This window comes from Somniosus microcephalus, chromosome 22, assembly GCF_052327205.1.
Source record: "Somniosus microcephalus isolate GS21.2 chromosome 22, FLI_Smic_1.0, whole genome shotgun sequence".
Taxonomy (NCBI): Eukaryota; Metazoa; Chordata; class Chondrichthyes; order Squaliformes; family Somniosidae; genus Somniosus; species Somniosus microcephalus.
This window is the reverse complement of record NC_141008.1, coordinates 23,191,439-23,212,850: the sequence shown is the minus strand read 5'-3', so window position 1 is coordinate 23,212,850 and position 21,412 is coordinate 23,191,439. Positions and strand designations below refer to the sequence as shown.

Sequence of the window (21,412 nt, the reverse complement as noted above, 5' to 3'; positions counted from 1 at the left end):
ATTTTCAGACAATACAATCTGTGTGAAGACTTTGGGCTTGATTTTAACTCAGCCGTCAGGTGGGCTTTGAGGCATGTCGGGGGTTAAAATCGCAAAACCTGGGGGTCGGGACACACCCCCCGCCTGGTTCCCGACACCTAGCCATTTTAACCCAGGTTTGTCTGATGGTCCCGAATCAGTCCCGCCTGCAGCAGGCGGGACTGGTTTTTAGAGCCCTTAAACAGCAGTCATTGGCCTTTATAATCCCATTTTAACAGGCCCTTGCCTGTTTAACCCTTTTCCCACGTAAAACACGCCTGGTGGGGATCCCGCCTGTGAAACCTGGCGGGAGCACTATTGGCTTGCTGATTATCAGCTGCAGGTCAACCATTAAAGAGGAGATTTGATCAGTCATCATTTGCAGGTGGCAGGACTTTGTTGTCTCAGGCCTGGGGCAACTTTTACCAGGCATAACCACACCTGTGGAAGGTTGGAGCCTCACACACTTCTCCAGTGTGACCTCCTGCGAAACCCCTCTCGCCACCCTCACTCAGCGCTTCCTCAACTGAGGCATCTACCAGAAGCATGGGAGGCCTTTTTTTCCTTCCCTTCTTGGCATTAGAGGACCTCCAGCCCCATTCGTGAAATGATACACGCCACAACTGCAGAAGTTGCCATCAGAATTTTTATACAAAACAAACAACTGATGGCATTTTTACAAAATACACAACATTTCACCCAAGTGACTACCCTTGTGACTATTTGCGCTTTATTTTCCTCTTACACGTGCTCCTACATAGTGGTTCCCCTGTGGCTTCAGCAGATGTGGAGGCCCCTTGCTCACTTTCTGCTGCTCCTGTCTCGACACCTTTGGCAGGCGTCCTCTGGGGTGGCGAGCCTGTGAGGGCTCGTCAGCAGTCTGCTGCTCCTGCGGCTGTGCAGGAGTTGAGACGTCTATCTCAGTTGGGTGTGGACTCCGGCGGGGCTCTGACCGAGGGCTCTGCAGTGGCATGGAAGTGTGAGCGCTTGGAGAGGAGCCCCCACTTCCTTGAGGTCTGCCACCAAACTCCCTCTCATGGGTCAGGTCCCCCTCAGTGCCTGTAAGTGGCTTGAGAGCACCTTGCTGCACATCAGGGGGGTCATGGGGACCCGTATCTGCAATGGCAGTCCTACTCAGAAGGACTTCCATGAAGGTCTGGTTTCTCTGTTCAATAGATGCCCATCGCTCTTCAAGAGATATCATTCTATTCTGAACACTCACCATGTTTTCCATACCCTGGCGACTAACCTCCTCCATGGCCATAGCCCTCCTCTCCTCTACCGTAGCCAGCCTTACCATGGAGGCAGCAATCATTTCCATGTAGGTAGTCATCCTTTCCGTGTTGATGTGTTCATGTGCCAATGACTCCACAAAGGCTCTGCTCATGTTCGCTATGGACTCCTCCATTCGCTCCACACTTACAGCGACCCTGGAGACAAAACCTGCCAGAGACTCCTGCATCTGTGCATGGAGTTCCATCACCTCTGATCTTACGGATGGACCCAGAGGCAGAGGGTCGACATGCAGCTGAGCCGAGCTGGCAGAGTCCTGCGCCCTCCAACGAGGACTCTCCACTGCTGTCCTTGTCTCCACAATCTGCTGGTGCTCACTTGTGAGCTGTGATACACCAGGTGACAACTCTACTCTATGTCCCGAAGGTCCCACCGAGGTGTGAGTGTCTGCGCTGGTGCTGGGTGCGCTTATTTCTGCTGACACTGCGCCCTCAGATGTTGCAGATTCCTCTGAGGAGTCTGGCATCTCAGGCTCTTCCTCCTGCACACTGGGGACGGGGGCTCTCGATGGTCCTGTGGGGGAGTCAAGGAAAAAGTTAGAGCTGTGATGCCAAGGTTACATGCACATTGCATTTTGCAGATGATCATAAGTCCATCTGATGTAGCTTCAGAATCATTATCAGCGACTCATGCAATGCCAATGAGAGAGATGGAAAACTATTCTGTTACCAGCTTGCGGGGATGCACCTGTCTCTCCTTCCCCAACTCCCGCATCTATGTCAGCCCCGACAATCTCCAGGGCGCCTTCCTCCCAGGGGGTGAGCTGGGCTAATGAGGGCAGCCCTCCTCCTGTCCTGGCTCGCTCTCTCCTGTTGTGAGCTCTCTTTTCCTGCAATGAGGGAGACAAGTGGAGGTTGAGTGAGAATGAAGGAGTGAGTGCAGAGATTGCATAGCATAGATACTTAGAAGGAGACAAAGATGGAGTGAGGTTGCAAGACCAAGGGCCCTCCCTGTGTCTTGTCAGTTGTGTTCAAAGCATCAGAGTGAGAGGGAGTGTGAGGGCTGCATGGTGGAACAGTTATGTGATTGTGAGCATAGAGAGAGAGGGAATGGGTAAGGGTGCATGGATGTGAGTGTCTAGTGGGATGTGGAGGAAGAGTTTGCTAAAGCTGAGTGCTGGTGAGGAAAGGCAATGGGGATCAGATTTAGGAAACTTCATACAGTACTTACTTTTCCAGTGCGATGAAGGTCATGGAATCTTTTCCTGCACTGCATCCAGGTGCGCCGTGTGAGCCCCAAGGAGTTGACTTCACCAGCCACCTGTAGCCACACAGCCTTGGTCTGACTGGGAGGCCTCTTCCTCCCTGAAGAAGGGAACAACACCTCCCTGTGGGCCCTAGCACCATCCAGCAATGCCTGGAGTGAAGCCTCATCAAATTTGGGGGCAGCTCTTCCCCTCCCGCTGGCCGTTGCTCCTGCAGGCTCCTGTGCCATCTCAATGGTGAAGTTTGGAAGCCTGCAAAAGAAGCAAGGCTTGCTGTGGACCTTAAAAGCAGCAGCAATGATGACGTCATATTCTGCGACTTTCTGACTGGAAATATTCAATTGCCAAGGCTTCCCACACGTTGGAAATCAATTGGCCAATTGAGTTAAAATTGCATCAATCTCACAGACCCATTTAGATTCGTGTGGGAAACACCAAATTCGGGGAACCCGACAATTCCCCACACCTGAGTTAAAATCGACCCCTTTATGTTTCGAATTCTCATTCTCTGGCACAGAGGCAACAGCTCCAAGCTCGCCTCTATAGTATAGTCTCTAACGCTGATTGCGTGAGAAATTCAAATTAACTATGGGGTCTTCTTCCTTACAAATCCATCACAATCTGGAAGAAGGTGTAGAGAGAAGCATCATAGGCTGAAGATTACTCTCAGCGACAGATTATATATAAATGAGTTAATGCTCCCATTAGCACAGTGAACGAATGAATTTGCTACAAGTGTATTAAACTTTCATACAATAACATACCTGTATAAAAAAACTGGCCATGCTTCTGATGCACAGGGATCACTAGATATATTTTAAAAGCCATCGATCTGACTGTGCAACAGAAGCAGAGAAAAAGGACATATTGATGCAAGAACAGTGGGGCGTGGCGAGGGGCGTCTAAACACTGCCTTCGTGGGCCTCTCAGGTGCGTACCACAGAGCCGCACAGGCCACATATAAAATTTAAATCCTTCTTCCTGTTAGTTTACGCATATCTTAAGTTGCTGATACTAACAGATCCTAGCCTTATAATTTATGACCAATCAGGCAACAGTGCAAAAACTGAAATAAAAACAGAAAATGCTGGAAACACTCAGCAGGTCAGGCAGCATCTGTGGAGAGAGAAAAACAGAGTTAACGTTTCAGGTCAATGACCTTTCCTCAGAACTGGCAAACGTTAGAGATGTAACAGGTTTTAAGCAGGTACAAAGACAGAGAAAGGGGGAGGAGGGGGAGAAAGAACAAAAGGCAAAGTCTTTGATAGGATGGAAGGCAGGAGAGATTAAATGACAAAATGGTTCAAGGTGAAAGGAGATGGCAATGGGACAAGTAAAGAAACAAAAGATGGGTCTTGAGGAGGTGTAAATGGGAATATCAGAATCATCAGCAACAGCTGCAGTCTGAAAAAATGGGAGCAGAGGTTATGGTCTGAAATTGTTGAACTTGATGTTGAGTCCAGAAGGCTGTAAAGTGCCCAATAGAAAGATGAGGTGCTGTTCCTCGAGCTTACGTTGAGCTTCATTGGAACAGGCCGAGGTCAGAATGGGAACGGGGTGGAGAATTAAAATGACAGGCGACCGGAAGTTTGGGGTCACGCTTGCGGACTGAACGGAGGTGTTCCCCAAAATGGTCACCCAATCTGTGCTTGGTTCCCCCCAGTGTAGAGGAGAGCACATCGTGAGCAGCGAATACAGTATACTAAGTTGTAAGAAGTGCAAGTAAATCGCTGTTTCACCTGGAAGGAGTGTTTGGGGCCCTGGACAGTGGGAAGGGAGGCAGTAAAAGGGCATGTGTTGCAACTCCTGCACTTGCACAGGAAGGTGCCGTGGGAAGGGGAGTGGGTGTTGAGCGTGATAGAAGAGTAGACCAGAGTATTGCAGGTGATAGAGGAGTGGACCAAGGTGTTGGGTGTGATAGAGGAGTGGACCAGGGTGTTGGGTGATAGAGGAGTGGACCAGGGTGTTGGGTGATAGAGGAGTGGACCAGAGTATTGCAGGTGATAGAGGAGTGGACCAGGGTGTTGGGTGTGATAGAGGAGTGGACCAGGGTGTTGGGTGTGATAGAGGAGTGGACCAGGGTGTTGGGTGTGATAGAGGAGTGGACCAGGGTGTTGGGTGTGATAGAGGAGTGGACCAGAGTATTGCAGGTGATAGAGGAGTGGACCAGGGTGTTGGGTGTGATAGAGGAGTGGACCAGGGTGTTGGGTGTGATAGAGGAGTGGACCAGGGTGTTGGGTGTGATAGAGGAGTGGACCAGGGTGTTGGGTGTGATAGAGGAGTGGACCAGGGTGTTGGGTGATAGAGGAGTGGACTAGGGTGTTGGGTGATAGAGGAGTGGACCAGGGTGTTGGGTGTGATAGAGGAGTGGACCAGGGTGTTGGGTGATAGAGGAGTGGACCCGGGTGTTGGGTGATAGAGGAGTGGGCCAGGGTGTTGGGTGTGATAGAGGAGTGGACCAGGGTGTTGGGTGTGATAGAGGAGTAGACCAGGGTGTTGGGTGTAATTGAGGAGTGGACCAGGGTGTGGGGTGTAATTGAGGAGTGGACCAGGGTGTGGGGTGTAATTGAGGAGTGGACCAGGGTGTTGGGTGATAGAGGAGTGGACCAGGTTGTTGGGTGATAGAGGAGTGGACCAGGATGTTGGGTGATAGAGGAGTGGACCAGGTTGTTGGGTGATAGAGGAGTGGACCAGGATGTTGGGTGATAGAGGAGTGGACCCGGGTGTTGGGTGATAGAGGAGTGGACCAGGGTGTTGGGTGTGATAGAGGAGTGGACCAGGGTGTTGGGTGATTGAGGAGTGGACCAGGGTGTTGGGTGATTGAGGAGTGGACCAGGGTGTTGGGTGATAGAGGAGTGGACCAGGGTGCTGGGTGTGATAGAGGAGTGGACCAGGGTGTTGGGTGATAGAGGAGTGGACCAGGGTGTTGGGTGATAGAGGAGTGGACCAGGGTGTTGGGTGTGAATAAGGAGTGGACCAGGGTGTCGGGTGATTGAGGAGTGGACCTGGGTGTTGGGTGTGATAGAGGAGTGGACCGGGGTGTTGGGTGTGAATAAGGAGGAGTGGACCAGGGTGTTGGGTGTGATAGAGGAGTGGACCAGGGTGTTGGGTGATAGAGGAGTGGACCAGGGTGTTGGGTGTGAATAAGGAGTGGACCAGGGTGTTGGGTGTGATAGAGGAGTGGACCAGGGTGTTGGGTGTGAATAAGGAGTGGACCAGGGTGTCGGGTGATTGAGGAGTGGACCGGGGTGTTGGGTGTGAATAAGGAGTGGACCAGGGTGTTGGGTGTGATAGAGGAGTGGACCAGGGTGTTGGGTGTGATAGAGGAGTGGACCAGGGTGTTGGGTGTGATAGAGGAGTGGACCAGGGTGTTGGGTGTGATAGAGGAGTGGACCAGGGTGTTGGGTGTGAATAAGGAGTGGACCAGGGTGTCGGGTGATTGAGGAGTGGACCAGGGTGTTGGGTGTGATAGAGGAATGGACCAGGGTATTGGGTGTGATAGAGGAGTGGACCGGGGTGTTGGGTGTGAATAAGGAGTGGACCAGGGTGTTGGGTGTGATAGAGGAGTCGACCAGGGTGTTGGGTGATAGAGGAGTGGACCAGGGTGTTGGGTGTGAATAAGGAGTGGACCAGGGTGTTGGGTGTGATAGAGGAGTGGACCAGGGTGTTGGGTGTGAATAAGGAGTGGACCAGGGTGTCGGGTGATTGAGGAGTGGACCGGGGTGTTGGGTGTGAATAAGGAGTGGACCAGGGTGTTGGGTGTGATAGAGGAGTGGACCAGGGTGTTGGGTGTGATAGAGGAGTGGACCAGGGTGTTGGGTGTGATAGAGGAGTGGACCAGGGTGTTGGGTGTGATAGAGGAGTGGACCAGGGTGTTGGGTGTGAATAAGGAGTGGACCAGGGTGTCGGGTGATTGAGGAGTGGACCAGGGTGTTGGGTGTGATAGAGGAATGGACCAGGGTGTTGGGTGTGATAGAGGAGTGGACCGGGGTGTTGGGTGTGAATAAGGAGTGGACCAGGGTGTTGGGTGTGATAGAGGAGTGGACCAGGGTGTTGGGTGATAGAGGAGTGGACCAGGGTGTTGGGTGTGATAGAGGAGTGGACCAGGGTGTTGGGTGTGATAGAGGAGTGGACCGGGGTGTTGGGTGTGAATAAGGAGGAGTGGACCAGGGTGTTGGGTGTGATAGAGGAGTGGACCAGGGTGTTGGGTGTGATAGAGGAGTGGACCAGGGTGTTGGGTGTGAATAAGGAGTGGACCAGGGTGTCGGGTGATAGAGGAGTGGACCAGGGTGTTGGGTGTGATAGAGGAGTGGACCAGGGTGTTGGGTGATAGAGGAGTGGACCGGGGTGTTGGGTGTGAATAAGGAGGAGTGGACCAGGGTGTTGGGTGTGATAGAGGAGTGGACCAGGGTGTTGGGTGTGATAGAGGAGTGGACCAGGGTGTTGGGTGTGAATAAGGAGTGGACCAGGGTGTTGGGTGTGATAGAGGAGTGGACCAGGGTGTTGGGTGTGATAGAGGAGTGGACCAGGGTGTTGGGTGTGATAGAGGAGTAGACCAGGGTGTCGGGTGATTGAGGAGTGGACCAGGGTGTTGGGTGTGATAGAGGAGTGGACCAGGGTGTTGGGTGTGATAGAGGAGTGGACCGGGGTGTTGGGTGTGATAGAGGAGTGGACCAGGGTGTTGGGTGTGATAGAGGAGTAGACCAGGGTGTTGGGTGTGATAGAGGAGTAGATCAGGGTGTTGGGTGTGATAGAGGAGTGGACCGGGGTGTTGGGTGTGAATAAGGAGTGGACCAGGGTGTTGGGTGATTGAGGAGTGGACCAGGGTGTTGGGTGATAGAGGAGTGGACCAGGGTGCTGGGTGTGATAGAGGAGTGGACCAGGGTGTTGGGTGATAGAGGAGTGGACCAGGGTGTTGGGTGATAGAGGAGTGGACCAGGGTGTTGGGTGATAGAGGAGTGGACCAGGGTGTTGGGTGTGAATAAGGAGTGGACCAGGGTGTTGGGTGATAGAGGAGTGGACCAGGGTGTTGGGTGTGAATAAGGAGTGGACCAGGGTGTCGGGTGATTGAGGAGTGGACCTGGGTGTTGGGTGTGATAGAGGAGTGGACCGGGGTGTTGGGTGTGAATAAGGAGGAGTGGACCAGGGTGTTGGGTGTGATAGAGGAGTGGACCAGGGTGTTGGGTGTGAATAAGGAGTGGACCAGGGTGTTGGGTGTGATAGAGGAGTGGACCAGGGTGTTGGGTGTGAATAAGGAGTGGACCAGGGTGTCGGGTGATTGAGGAGTGGACCGGGGTGTTGGGTGTGAATAAGGAGTGGACCAGGGTGTTGGGTGTGATAGAGGAGTGGACCAGGGTGTTGGGTGTGATAGAGGAGTGGACCAGGGTGTTGGGTGTGATAGAGGAGTGGACCAGGGTGTTGGGTGTGATAGAGGAGTGGACCGGGGTGTTGGGTGTGAATAAGGAGTGGACCAGGGTGTTGGGTGTGATAGAGGAGTGGACCAGGGTGTTGGGTGATAGAGGAGTGGACCAGGGTGTTGGGTGTGATAGAGGAGTGGACCAGGGTGTTGGGTGATAGAGGAGTGGACCGGGGTGTTGGGTGTGAATAAGGAGGAGTGGACCAGGGTGTTGGGTGTGATAGAGGAGTGGACCAGGGTGTTGGGTGTGATAGAGGAGTGGACCAGGGTGTTGGGTGTGAATAAGGAGTGGACCAGGGTGTCGGGTGATAGAGGAGTGGACCAGGGTGTTGGGTGTGATAGAGGAGTGGACCAGGGTGTTGGGTGATAGAGGAGTGGACCGGGGTGTTGGGTGTGAATAAGGAGGAGTGGACCAGGGTGTTGGGTGTGATAGAGGAGTGGACCAGGGTGTTGGGTGTGATAGAGGAGTGGACCAGGGTGTTGGGTGTGAATAAGGAGTGGACCAGGGTGTTGGGTGTGATAGAGGAGTGGACCAGGGTGTTGGGTGTGATAGAGGAGTGGACCAGGGTGTTGGGTGTGATAGAGGAGTAGACCAGGGTGTCGGGTGATTGAGGAGTGGACCAGGGTGTTGGGTGTGATAGAGGAGTGGACCAGGGTGTTGGGTGTGAATAAGGAGTGGACCAGGGTGTTGGGTGTGAATAAGGAGGAGTGGACCAGGGTGTTGGGTGATAGAGGAGTGGACCGGGGTGTTGGGTGTGATAGAGGAGTGGACCAGGGTGTTGGGTGTGATAGAGGAGTGGACCAGGGTGTTGGGTGTGATAGAGGAGTGGACCGGGGTGTTGGGTGTGATAGAGGAGTGGACCAGGGTGTTGGGTGTGATAGAGGAGTGGACCAGGGTGTTGGGTGTGATAGAGGAGTGGACCAGGGTGTTGGGTGTGAATAAGGAGTGGACCAGGGTGTCGGGTGATTGAGGAGTGGACCAGGGTGTTGGGTGTGATAGAGGAGTGGACCAGGGTGTTGGGTGTGATAGAGGAGTGGACCAGGGTGTCGGGTGATTGAGGAGTGGACCAGGGTGTTGGGTGTGATAGAGGAGTAGACCAGGGTGTCGGGTGATTGAGGAGTGGACCAGGGTGTTGGGTGTGATAGAGGAGTGGACCGGGGTGTTGGGTGTGAATAAGGAGTGGACCAGGGTGTCGGGTGATAGAGGAGTGGACCAGGGTGTTGGGTGTGATAGAGGAGTGGACCAGGGTGTTGGGTGATAGAGGAGTGGACCAGGGTGTTGGGTGTGAATAAGGAGTGGACCAGGGTGTCGGGTGATTGAGGAGTGGACCAGGGTGTTGGATGTGATAGAGGAGTGGACCAGGGTGTTGGGTGTGATAGAGGAGTGGACCGGGGTGTTGGGTGTGATAGAGGAGTGGACCAGGGTGTTGGGTGTGATAGAGGAGTGGACCAGGGTGTTGGGTGTGATAGAGGAGTGGACCAGGGTGTTGGGTGTGATAGAGGAGTGGACCAGGGTGTTGGGTGTGAATAAGGAGTGGACCGGGGTGTTGGGTGTGATAGAGGAGTGGACCAGGGTGTTGGGTGTGATAGAGGAGTGGACCGGGGTGTTGGGTGTGAATAAGGAGTGGACCGGGGTGTTGGGTGTGATAGAGGAGTGGACCAGGGTGTCGGGTGATTGAGGAGTGGACCAGGGTGTCGGGTGATTGAGGAGTGGACCAGGGTGTTGGGTGTGATAGAGGAGTGGACCAGGGTGTCGGGTGATTGAGGAGTGGACCAGGGTGTTGGGTGTGATAGAGGAGTGGACCGGGGTGTTGGGTGTGATAGAGGAGTGGACCAGGGTGTCGGGTGATTGAGGAGTGGACCAAGGTTTCGCGGAGGGAGCGTTCCCTTCAGAATCAATCTTCCCTCTAACTTTTTTTTGGGGCCTCCTGACCCCTCCAAAAATCCGCGCATGCACGGTTTTTGCATTTAAAAGCTGGATCATCGGCTGCACGGGAGCTCTACAACACTGCGGAGCTTAAAGGAACCATTGTTCGGAATGCTGAAAGGGGAGGTGAGGGGAAGATGTGTTTGGTGGTGGGATCACGCTGGAGGTGGCGGAAATGGCGGAGGATGATCCGTTGAATCTGGAGGCTGGTGGGGTGGAAGGTGAGGTCAAGGGGAACGCTATCGTGGTTCTGGGAGGGTGGGGAAGGGGTGAGAGCAGAAGTTCGGGAAGAATGCAGTGCAAAAACTGACCTATCCAAACCTCCAGGCCCATGAAATTCAAACAGGACAAACCAGCGGGTATGAAATATAAGTGACCATGGAATTTAGTTGCCTGGGTTTTTTGGACTAGTGCTTGGGGGCTGTAATTTGGACACCTGTGAGTAATTGGGAACAGTTGACACCCATAGTGGGTGGTTTTGAAGGGCCAACTTAATATTCACGGGTCAGGAATGAGTCACAATGGAAGCATTCTACTGCAGAGATTCACATTGAATTGTTGAGCTTCTAATTCCGGTTTACCAAGGTCAGCAGCAGCAGCGACAGTGCGGACCTGGGAGGAGCGGCGAGGCGGTGGCGGTGGTATAAAGAGAGCCGGAGGTGCAGGCAGGCTCCACAGCAGCAGCAGCAGCAGCGGCAGTGCGGACCTGGGAGGAGCGGCGAGGCGGTGGCGGCGGTATAAAGAGAGCCGGAGGTGCAGGCAGGCTCCGCAGCAGCAGCAGCAGCAGCAGCGGCAGTGCGGACCTGGGAGGAGCGGCGAGGCAGTGGCGGCGGTATAAAGAGAGCTGGAGGTGCAGGTGGGCCCCACAGCAGTAGCAGTAGCGGCAGTGCGGACCTGGGAGGAGCGGCGAGGGGCAGCGGCAGTACCAACTCAGCATCGGCAGAATTTTCAAAGAGTGACGTCAGAAGTCAAAAGTGACATCGGCACAAGGGGAGGGAGCTGATTGGTGAATATCTGGTAAGTGTTTAAACTTGGCTTTCTTAAAGTTTTAAGTTTATTCCAGCTAGGTTAGTAAATAGTCTGCTCATTAGAGGTATGGCAGGACAGCTCACACCCGTTGAATGCACATCCTGTGCCATGTGGGAAGTCCTGTACACCTTCCGTGGTCTGGACGACCACATGTGCGGGAAGTGTCGCCAGCTACAGCAGCTCGAGCACCGGGTTACGGAGCTTGAGCGGCGGCTGCAGTCACTGCTGTGCATCCGCGAGGCTGGGAGCTACGTGGATAGCCCGTTTCGGGAGGTGGTCACCCCACAGCTTAAGAATATGCAGGCAGAGAGGGACTGGATGACCGTCAGACAGAAGAGGAGGACCAGGCAGGTAGTGCAGGAGTCCCCTGAGCCCATCTTGCTCACCAACCAGTATTCGGTGCTGAGTACTGGTGAGGGTGATGGTTCCATTGAGGAGTGCAGCCAGAGCCAAGTCCACAGCACCATGGAAGGCTCAGCTGCATGGGGGGGGTGGGGGGGTGGGGTGCGGGGGAAGAGGAGTGGGAGAGCAATAGTGATAGGGGATTCAATAGTTAGGGGAGCAGACAGGCGTTTCTGCGGCCACAGATGTGACTCCAGGATGGTATGTTACCTCCCTGGTTCCAGGGTCAAGGATGTTACTGAACGGCTGCAGGGCATTCTGAGGGGGGAGGGTGAACAGCCAGAGGTCGTGGTCCATATCGGTACCAATGACATAGGTAGAAAGAGGGATAAGGACCTGCAGGCAGAGTTTAGGGAGCTAGGAAAGAGGTTAAAAAGCAGGACCTCAAAGGTAGTAATCTCTGGATTACTACCAGTCCCATGTGCTAATGAGTACAGATTTTGGAAGATAAAGCTAATGAATGGGTGGCTGGAGAGATGGTGTAGGAGGGCGGGCTTTAGATTCCTGAGGAATTGGAACCGTTTCTGGGGGAGGTGGGACCTCTACAAGCCAGACGGGTTGCACCTCAACGGAATGGGACCAATATCCTCGCGGGAGGGTTTGCTAGTGCTGTTGGGGAAGGTTTAAACTAGCTTGGCAGGGGAACCTACGAATAGAGTCAGTAGGGAGGGAAGAAAAACTGGAATTGGAAAACAAAAACGTAGAAAGTAAATTGGAAGGACAGAGGAATCAAGGGCTAGACAGTAGTCAACAAGGAGGGTTGCCTGTACTGAATGGTTTATACTTCAATGCAAGTATAGCGAACAAGGCAGATGAGCTGAGGGCACAGGTAGATACTTGGGACTATGATATTATAACTATTACAGAGACATGACTGAAAGAGGGGCAGGTATAGCAGCTCAACTTTCCTGGTTACAGGATTTTCAGATGGGATAGAGAGGGAGGTACAAAGGGAGTGGGGGTCGCGGTATTGATTAAAGAAACTATTACAGCTGTGAGGAGGGATGATATGTTGGAGGGATCATCAAACAAATTGAAAAACAAAAAAGGGGCGATCACACTGCTGGGAGTGTACTACAGACCCCCAAACAGTGAGAGAGCGATAGAAGAACAAATATGTAGACACATTTCTGAGAAGTGCAAAAACTATAGGGCAGTAATAGTAGGGGATTTCAACTATCCCAATATTAACTGGGATAAAATTAGTGCGAAGGGTATAGAGGGTGTGGAATTCCTAAAATGCATCCAGGAGAACTTTTTTAGCCAGTATGTAGCAAGCCCAACAAGGGAGGGGGCGGTTCTGGACTTAGTTTTAGGGAATGAAGCTGGGCAGGTAGAAGGCGTATCAGTGGGGGAGCATTTTGGTGCAAGTGACTATAATTCAGTTAGATTTAAGGTAGTTATGGAAAAGAACAAGGATAGACCAGGAATAAAATTTCTAAATTGGGGAAAAGCAAGTTTTGCTAAGCTCAGAGGGGATTTAGCCATAGTGGACTGGAAACAGCTACTTGAAGGTAAATCAGTGTCAGAGCAGTGGGAGGAATTCAAGGAGGAGATCTGGAGGGTTCAGACCAAATATGTGCCCATAAAGAAAAAAGGTGGGACTAACAAATCTAGAGCCTCCTGGATGTCTAAGGACATACAGGGTAGGATAAAGAAAAAAAGAGAGGCGTATGACAGATACCGAGGGCTAAATACTGTACTCCAGAATCTTTAGAGGAGTACAGAAAGTGCAGGGGTGCAATTAAAAAGGATATTAGGAAAGCAAAGAGAGAGCATGAAAAATTCTTGGCAAGTAAAATCAAGGAAAACCCAAAGATGTTTTATAAATATATTAAGAGTAAGAGGATAACTAAAGAAAGGGTAGGGCCTATTTAGAGATCATGAGGGTAATCTGGCCTAGAAATTCAGTCTGGACACTTTTGGGGCGCTAAAGTCGGGCGCTCGCTAAAGTTAGCGCCCGCCGGAAAGTGCAGGCCACCTCGCCGAAATTCAGTAGAGTTGGCCAAGAGTTTGGCCGAGCGCTGAAACTGGCGTTGCAATGCTCTGTTCAGGCGCTAATCCGGCGATGCGGCCTGATAACGCCGAGGCCGGGCGCAGCGCAGGTGCGGTCATGTTTTGATTGACAGCAAGGTGAGTACCCTTTCCAGTGTCCTCCTCATCCTTGCATGTGAACCTCACATTATGGGCAAAGGGACCTCAAAGGCCTAATGGGCAGCCCTCCTCCCGCAGCAATGGCACTGGCATGATCATCAATAGCACTTTCTGCACTTACCACACTGACCAAGCTATTCCACCATGGGAGGCAGTGCACACAGCAACAGGGCACCACACTGGCCAAGCTATTCCACCATGGGAGGCAGTGCACACAGCAACAGGGCACCACACTGTACTTAGAGTCCGTCCTTTCTCTTGCAGGCCAAGCTGGCAAGGAATTTGAGGAGCCAGACTGTCACCGGTGGAGGCCGTCCCCAGTACCAGGCGCTCACTGATCTGGAGGAGAGCGTGGCTGGACTCATGCGTTCCCGGGTGACTGGCCCTGTTGCGATCGGAGATGCGGACCCTGTACTGGAACCCACTGGTAAGGACATGACCGGTTGGACCTCTCTCGTTGCCCTAGCGCTTCAGATCTAGATCCTTTCCCACTGACCGACAAATGCGCATAATGCCACCACTCAGGCCTCCCTCGCTGACGCCGTGTCCTCACTCTAAAGCTACTCTTATGCCTTCCTGCTTTCAGCTGCTGAGGAGGAGGTGGTCCCTGAAGCTCCGAGTGCCAGGCCCTTGGAGGAGGAGGACGACGAGGACCAGGAGGAAGGCGGCACATCGGGGGAACCCTCAGCCGCGCCAGGGGATGGCAATGGAGGGGGGACGTCTGGCCTGCAAGAGAGCCAGGGGGAAGTGTTGCAGGGGAGGGCAGATCCTGTGGCCAGTGGGGTTGAGGCACGCGGGAAGGGTCCGGCAGCACGCCGGCCTGCTCCCCAGAGGGGGGAGGTGTTGCAGGGGAGGGCAGATCCTGGGCGCAGTGGGGTTGAGGCACGCGGGAAGGGTCCGGCAGCACGCCGGCCTGCTCCCCAGAGGGGGGAGGTGTTGCAGGGGAGGGCAGATCCTGGGCCCAGTGGGGTTGAGGCACGCGGGAGGGTTCGGCCAGCTCGGCCGCCTTCTCCCCAGAGGGAGAGTCCTCCCTCCAGTCCGGAGAGGGTCCTCGCCCAGGAGGTGCGCCTCCTCGAAGAGATCTCGGCGGCCTCTGAGCGGCGCCACCAGGAGTTCATGGGGGTTGTGGACCAGATGCCTCAGGCCATTCAGTCCCTGGCTCAGAGTGTGGTCACATTCGGGGAATCACAGGCCAGGGGGGTGGAACAACTCGCGGCAGCCCATGACAGGGGTGTCCAGCATCTCGCGGCAGTGCAGGACGCGACTCGCGAGATGAGTGGTGCCGTCCAGACACTGGCACAGCTGATGCGGCCACATACCAGGGCAGTTCGGGCACTCACTTCTGCCACACTAGCTGTGGCGCAGAGGCTTCGCCACGGCACCCGCCGCCCTGCTGCAGCACAGCGGTCTGGCCTCCACCAGATAGCTGCGCCTGCTGCACTGCCAGGCCGGCCGAGTGCCAGTGTCTCTGGCGAACATCGCGCGCCTGCCATCAGCCAGCTTGCCCCCCTTGGTGCAGCCGACACTGCCACTCCCCCAGCCAAGGTGCGACGAGCTGCTGCTGGCACTGATGCTGGCCAGCGACAGCTGCAGCAGTCAGCAGCCGGCCCCTCCCGGGACGTGCGTCGTCTAGGCCGACCCCCAAGGGCATCTGCCGACACGCCTCGGGGCCCTCATGAGCCTTCCCCCAGCCTTGTCCCAGCCACAGGGCCCAGGTTGAGGTGGAGCAGCAGGTCGGGCAGGGGCCGGGGAAGGCTGTCTAAGGACTCGCCCTCTCGGCACACCCACTAGAGTGTGGTGAGAGCGGTTTTTTATATATGGGGGGGCTTGTGTTTTGGGGGGGATTATTTTGGGAAGGCCGAAGATCAAGGCCTTGTTTGTTTTTATGGGGGTGTTTGTGTTGTGGAGGGGGGCCCTTATTTTTGTAAGGCCGATGTTGAAGGCCATTTGGATGGCCAAGTTTTGTAAGTCCTCCCCAGGTTTTGGGAGCAACAGATGTTTTTGACTGTTTTTTGGGGCTCTTGTCTGTTTTTCTGTTTCATGTGGGAAGGGCCCTGAGTTTGTGAAATAAAGCATTTTATTTATTCAGCATGTCCAGGTGTCATGTTTCAAGTGGTTGTTGCGTTAACCGGCTGAGGGCTTGCGGAGCGGCTGCCTTCAGGTGCGTACATTTCCACAGCCCATTCCCTGACAGGGGGCCTAGAAGTGTCGAGCAATAAGCCCCCGGCGGACGGCCCTTGGACCTTGTGGCTCCCTCCTGGGCTGGTACTCCTCCTCCTCCTCCTCATGGCCCTCCTGCTCATCCTCCTGAGGTGGTGGCGCAATGTCAGGTGGCAGTGCCTGAGTCCTGCGGATAGCCAGGTTGTGCAGCATGCAGCACACGACGACGAACTGGGAGACTCTATCCGGCGAGTACTGTAGAGAGCCGCCGGAACAATCCAGGCAGCGGAACCGTTGCTTGAGGACGCCTATCGTTTGCTCTATGATGTTCCTTGTGGCTTGATGGCTTTCGTTGTATGCCTCCTCCGCTGGGGTCCTGGGCGCGCGGAGCGGGGTCATGAGCCATGTACACAAAGGGTAGCCCTTGTCCCCAATAAGCTATCCCCTTGGTGGAGGCTGTGCCTCGAACATGTCAGCCACAGTAGTCTGGCGCAGGATGAATGCATCGTGGCTGCTTCCTGGGAAGTGGGCATTGACAGCTAGGATGCGCTGCCTGTGGTCACACACCAGCTGTACATTGAGGGAATGGTAGCCCTTCCGGTTGCGGTAATCCTCGGCATTGTGGATAGGTACCCGCATAGCCACATGCGTGCAGTCAATGGTGCCCTGCACCATGGGGAAGCCCGCGAACCTGCCAAATCCGACTGCACGCTGCTCCTGCCTCTGTCGGGTCATGGGGAAGGAGATGAATTGGTGTCTCCTCGCGAAAAGTGCATCGGTGACCTGCCGGATGCAGCGATGCGCGGCAAACTGGGAGATGTTCGCTATGTCCCCAGCAGCGGCTTGGAAGGAGCCGCTTGCATAAAAGCTCAGAGCCACCGTGACCTTCACTTCCACCGAGAGAGACGTCCTGCACATCAGCTGTGGACGCAGATCTCTGTGAAGCAGCTGGCAGATCTCTGCAACCACCTCCCTTCTGAAGCGCAGCCTCTTAACACAATGCGCCGCAGTCATGGTGAGATAGGACACCTGCTGCCGGTATTGCCTGAGTGTGTAAGGCCTACGTTGCCGACGCCTGATGGCCCCTCTGCGTCTAGGCATGGCTGGCCCTCTCTCACAGCGTCTGCAAGCCCTTCGCACATAATGCTGCAACTCAGGGTTGCACCCCCATACAGCCCCCATAATGAAGTTGAAAACAGTGAAATCACAATGAGTCAAATGTCAAAGCACTGGCCAGAAGCCAAAAATACCTCTCCTATGTTGTCCCAAATCAGTTAGCTCTGTCCCTTGGTCTCTGTCCAGAAATCCAAAGCAGTAAAGTCATTGCAGCAAAATGGCTGGGCTTTATAGGTCAGTGTAAGTGCCCTTTAATTAGCGCTCCCCGAGGCCCACAGGGCCTCTGTTGCGTTCCACTTCACAGTTCTTAGCAGCGCCACGCCCACATTGGGCGGGCGCCACTGAATTTCCGGTTTGGGGCGCACAAACAGCGTTGCGCGACGATATGACGTCATAAGCTGCGCGCGCACCTGAGCGGGCGCAAACACTTTGTGCCGGCGCTAAATGTCAACTGAATTTGGGCGTCGGCGCGGATCGCACTGCGCCCGGGCGCAAAGTGCCTAGCGCTGGAAGTAGACCCCTCTTATGGCGTTAACGGTTGGCGCTATCCACTGAATTTCTAGGCCTCTGTGTGTGGAGGCGGGAGACGTCAGTAGGGTTCTTAATGAATACTTTGTGTCTGTTTTCACAAAGGAGAGGGGCAAAGCAGACATTGCTATCAGGGAGGAGTGTGAAATATTAGATGAAATAAACATAGTGAGAGAGGAAGTATTAAAGGGTTTAGCAGCTTTAAAAGTGGCTAAAACCCCAGGCCCAGATGAAATGTATCCCAGGCTGTTAAGCGAAGCAAAAGAGGAAATAGCAGAGGCCCAGACCATAATTTTCCAATCCTCTCTGGCTTCAGGTGTGGTGCCAGAGGACTGGAGGACTACTAATGTGGTGCCCTTGTTTAAAAAGGGAGAAAAGGATAGACCGAGTAATTACAGGCCAGTCAGCCTAACCTCGGTGGTGGGAAAATTATTGGAAAGAATTCTGAAGGACGGGATAAGTCTTCATTTAGAAAGACACAGATTAATCAAGGATAGTCAGCGCGGATTTGTTAAGGGAAGGTCGTGTCTAACAAACTTGATTTAATTTTTTGAGGAGGTAACAAGGAGGGTAGATGAGGGTAGTGCATTTGATGTAGTGTATATGGACTTTAGCAAGGCTTTTGATAAGGTTCCACATGGCAGACTGGTCACGAAGTTAAAAGCCCATGGGATCCAGGGCAAAGTGTCAAGTTGGATTCAAAACTAGCTCGGAGGCAGGAAGCAGAGGGTAATGGTGGATGGATGTTTTTGTGACTGGAAGGCTGTTTCCAGTGGGGTTCCTCAGTACTAGGTCCCTTGTTTTTTGTGGTATATATCAATGATCTAGACTTGAATATAAGGGGTATGATTAAGAAGTTTACAGATGATACTAAAATTGGCTGTGTGGTTGATACTGAAGAAGAAAACTGTAGACTGCAGGAAGATATCAATAAATTGGTCAGGTGGGCAGAACAGTGGCAAATGGAATTCAATCCAGAGAAGTGTGAGGTAATGCATTTGGGGAGGGCTTACAAGGAAAGGGAATACACATTAAATGGTAGGACACTGAGTAGTGTAGAGGAGCAAAGGGACCTTGGAGTGCATGTCCACAGATCCCTGAAGGTAGCAGGCCAGGTAGATAAGGTGGTTAAGAAGGCATACGGAATGCTTGCCTTTATTAGCCGTGGCATAGAATACAAGAGCAGGGGGATTATGCTTCAACTGTATAAAACACTAGTTAGGCCTCAGCTAGAGTACTGCATGCAGTTCTGGTCACCACATTACAGGAAAGATGTGATTGCACTAGAGAGGGTACAGAGGAGATTTACAAGGATGTTGCCGGGAATAGAGAATCTTAGCTATGAGGAAAGACTCGATAGGCTGGGTCTGTTTTCCTTGGAAAAGAGGAAGCTGAGGGGAGACCTTATTGAGGTGTATAAAATTATGAGGGGCCTAGATAAAGTGGATAGAAAGGACCTATTTCCCTTAGCAGAGGGGTCAAAATCCAGGAGGCACAGATTAAAAGTAATTGGTTTAGAGGGGATTTGAGGGGAAATTTCTTCACCCAGAGGGTTGTAGGGGTCTGGAACTCACTGCCTGAAAGGGTGGTAGAGGCAGAAACCCTAACCACATTTAAAAAGTACTTGGATGTGCACTTGGGATGCTGTAACCTGCAGGGCTACAGACCAAGAGCTGGGAAGTGGGATTAGGCTGGATAGCTCTTTGTTGGCCGGCGTGGACACGATGGGCCGAAATGGCCTCCTTCCGTGCTGTAATTTTCTATGATCCTAAGATAATTTTTTTAATATTAAGACTGGTTTGATAAGGACGTGCAGCCAATACAGAGCTGTATAACCCATTGAATACTATATATTGACTTTTAACTAAATTGACTTCCCATAACTTTGAAGAGCTGAATCACTGGAAAAGGGATTTTAACATTCTAGATAAAGATATACCTTTGCATGTTGCCTCAAGTGCTCTTTCGCGATAAACATTTTTCAGTGGACTCCAAGTACTGTCTTTGTTGCAGTATCTCCAACTGACTGGATAGGGTCGGAATCCAACAGGGCAAATGTAAGTCATCACACTTCCTTCTACACGATTCTCTGGCCATTCAATCCTTCCTCCTTTAATTACCTCTTCATTGCTGCAAAGTTGTTCTTCTGTAGTATCATTCATGAACATAAAGAGCATAACATTAGAGATGGGTATATTTATCCCTCTCCAACCTGTGTATTTGTCCTCCAATGAATGTATTCCTCTCTACAATAAGTATATTTATCTCTCTCTAAGGAATGTATTCCCCCTGCAATACCAGTATATTTAATTTATCTCTCTGCAATGTTCTCCCCTCCTCTCCTGAAGCTGCAATATGATTCCACGGGCTTCAGGTGCTTTCCTCAAGTAGCCATTCTTTGTGCATGAGCCTAGGTGTGCGAGTGTTACCAGGGTACTTTGAGTGTGGGGAGCCCAATCGCGTCCTTGCCTACGGTCATCACACTTGTACTTTCCAGAAGACATCACGGGATAATGATCAGGACAGGGAACCATGACTGATTTATCTTTCTGCTTCGTGACCAAAGGACACCAAGGCCAATTGTGGCATCCCAACTGTCTGTTTGGCTGAGGTTAGCTATTAAACCTGGGACCTTGTCTACTTTCATCTTTCAACTCCTTACCAATAGGGTTTTTCTACCCAACACTTGGCACTGCCAAGGAAAGTCAGAGTAGTTTCCATGGAATAATAATATCCATCAGAAATATGGCTGGGTTTGCAGCGGATTGTGCTCATCAAGGCAGAATCATAAAGTGATACAGCACAAAAAGAGGCCCTTTGGCCCATCGTGCCTGTGACAGCTCTTTGAAAGAGCTGTCCAATTAGTCCCATTTCTCTTCCCTTGACCCGTGCTCCTGCAACTTTTCCCTCTTCAAGTATTTATCCAATTCCTTTTTGAAAGTTATTATTGAACCTGCTTCCACCAGCCTTTCAGGCAGTGCATTCCAGATCATAACAACTTGTTGTGTTAAAAAAAAATTCTTCTCATCTCGCCTCTGGTTCTTTTGCCAATGACCTTAAATCTGTGTCCTCTGGTTACCGACCCACCTGCCAGTAGAAACAGTTTCTCCTTATTGACTCTATCAAAACCAGTCATGAATTTGAACAACCCCATCTTCTCTAGTCTCTCCACAAAACTGAAGTCCCACAATCCTGGTTCCAGTCAATCTCCTCTGCACCCCCTCTAAGGCCTTGATATCCTCCCGAAAGTGCGGTGCCCTGAATTGGCCACAATATTCCAGCTGGGGCCCAACCAATGTTTAATAAAGGTTTAGCATAACTTCTATGCTTTTGTATTCTATTCCTCTGTTCACAAAGCCAAGGGATCCCGTATGCTTTTCAACAGCCTTCTCATCTTGTTCTGCCATCTTCAAAGACTGAAAGAGAACGAACTTTACCAAAAAACTTCCAGAGATAGGATGCACTTGAACATGACTGAGGATTAAATTGATTAAACTGAGGGGGTATCCCCAGGTCTCTCTGTTCCTATACCACCTTTAAAATTATACCATTTGGTTTATATTGCCTTTCCTCATTCCTCCTACCAAAATGCATCACTTCACATTTCTTTGTATTAAATGGCATCTGCCACGTGTCTGCCCAGTTCACCAGTCTGTCTATGTCCTCCTGAAGTCTATTACTATCCTCCTCATTGTTCACTACATTTCTGAATTTGGTGTCATCTGCAAGCTTTGAAATGATGCCCTGTATACCTAAGTCCAGGTCGTTGATATATATCAAAAAGAGCAGTGGTCATCACTGTATAATTCCCTGTAGACTGAAAAACAACCATTCACCGCTACTCTCTGCTTCCTGTCCCTTAGCCAATTTCGTATACCATGCTGTCACTGCCTCTTTAATCCCATGGGTTTCAATTTTGCTAACAGGTCTATTATGTGGTACTTTATCAAATGCCTTTTGAAAGTCCCCATGCACAACATCAACCATACTACCTTCATCAACCGTCTCCGTTATTTCATCAAAAAACTCAATCAAGTAAGTCAAACGCGATTTGCCTTTAGCAAATCCGTGTTGGCTGTCATTTATTAACCCAGATTTTTACAAATGACAATTACTTTTGTCTCGGATAAACGTCTCTAAATGTTAGGCTGACTGGCCTGTAGTT

The 21,412-nt window shown here is 52.1% G+C and overlaps 1 protein-coding gene across 4 annotated transcripts in view; it reads right to left on the bottom strand.

Annotated features, from left to right (window-relative positions):
- Nucleotides 1-21,412, bottom strand: part of LOC147102105 (complement factor B-like) — a 110,871-nt gene that overhangs the window by 75,638 nt on the left and 13,821 nt on the right. For 3 of the 4 annotated variants that reach the window (XM_085964317.1, XM_085964318.1, XM_085964316.1), the window contains exon 2: nucleotides 19,187-19,393. The exons of the other annotated variant lie outside the window; for it this stretch is intronic. In XM_085964317.1, the coding sequence (XP_085820443.1) occupies nucleotides 19,187-19,393 (207 nt within the window). The remainder of the gene's footprint in view (nucleotides 1-19,186; nucleotides 19,394-21,412) is intronic. 4 annotated transcript variants of the gene reach the window in all.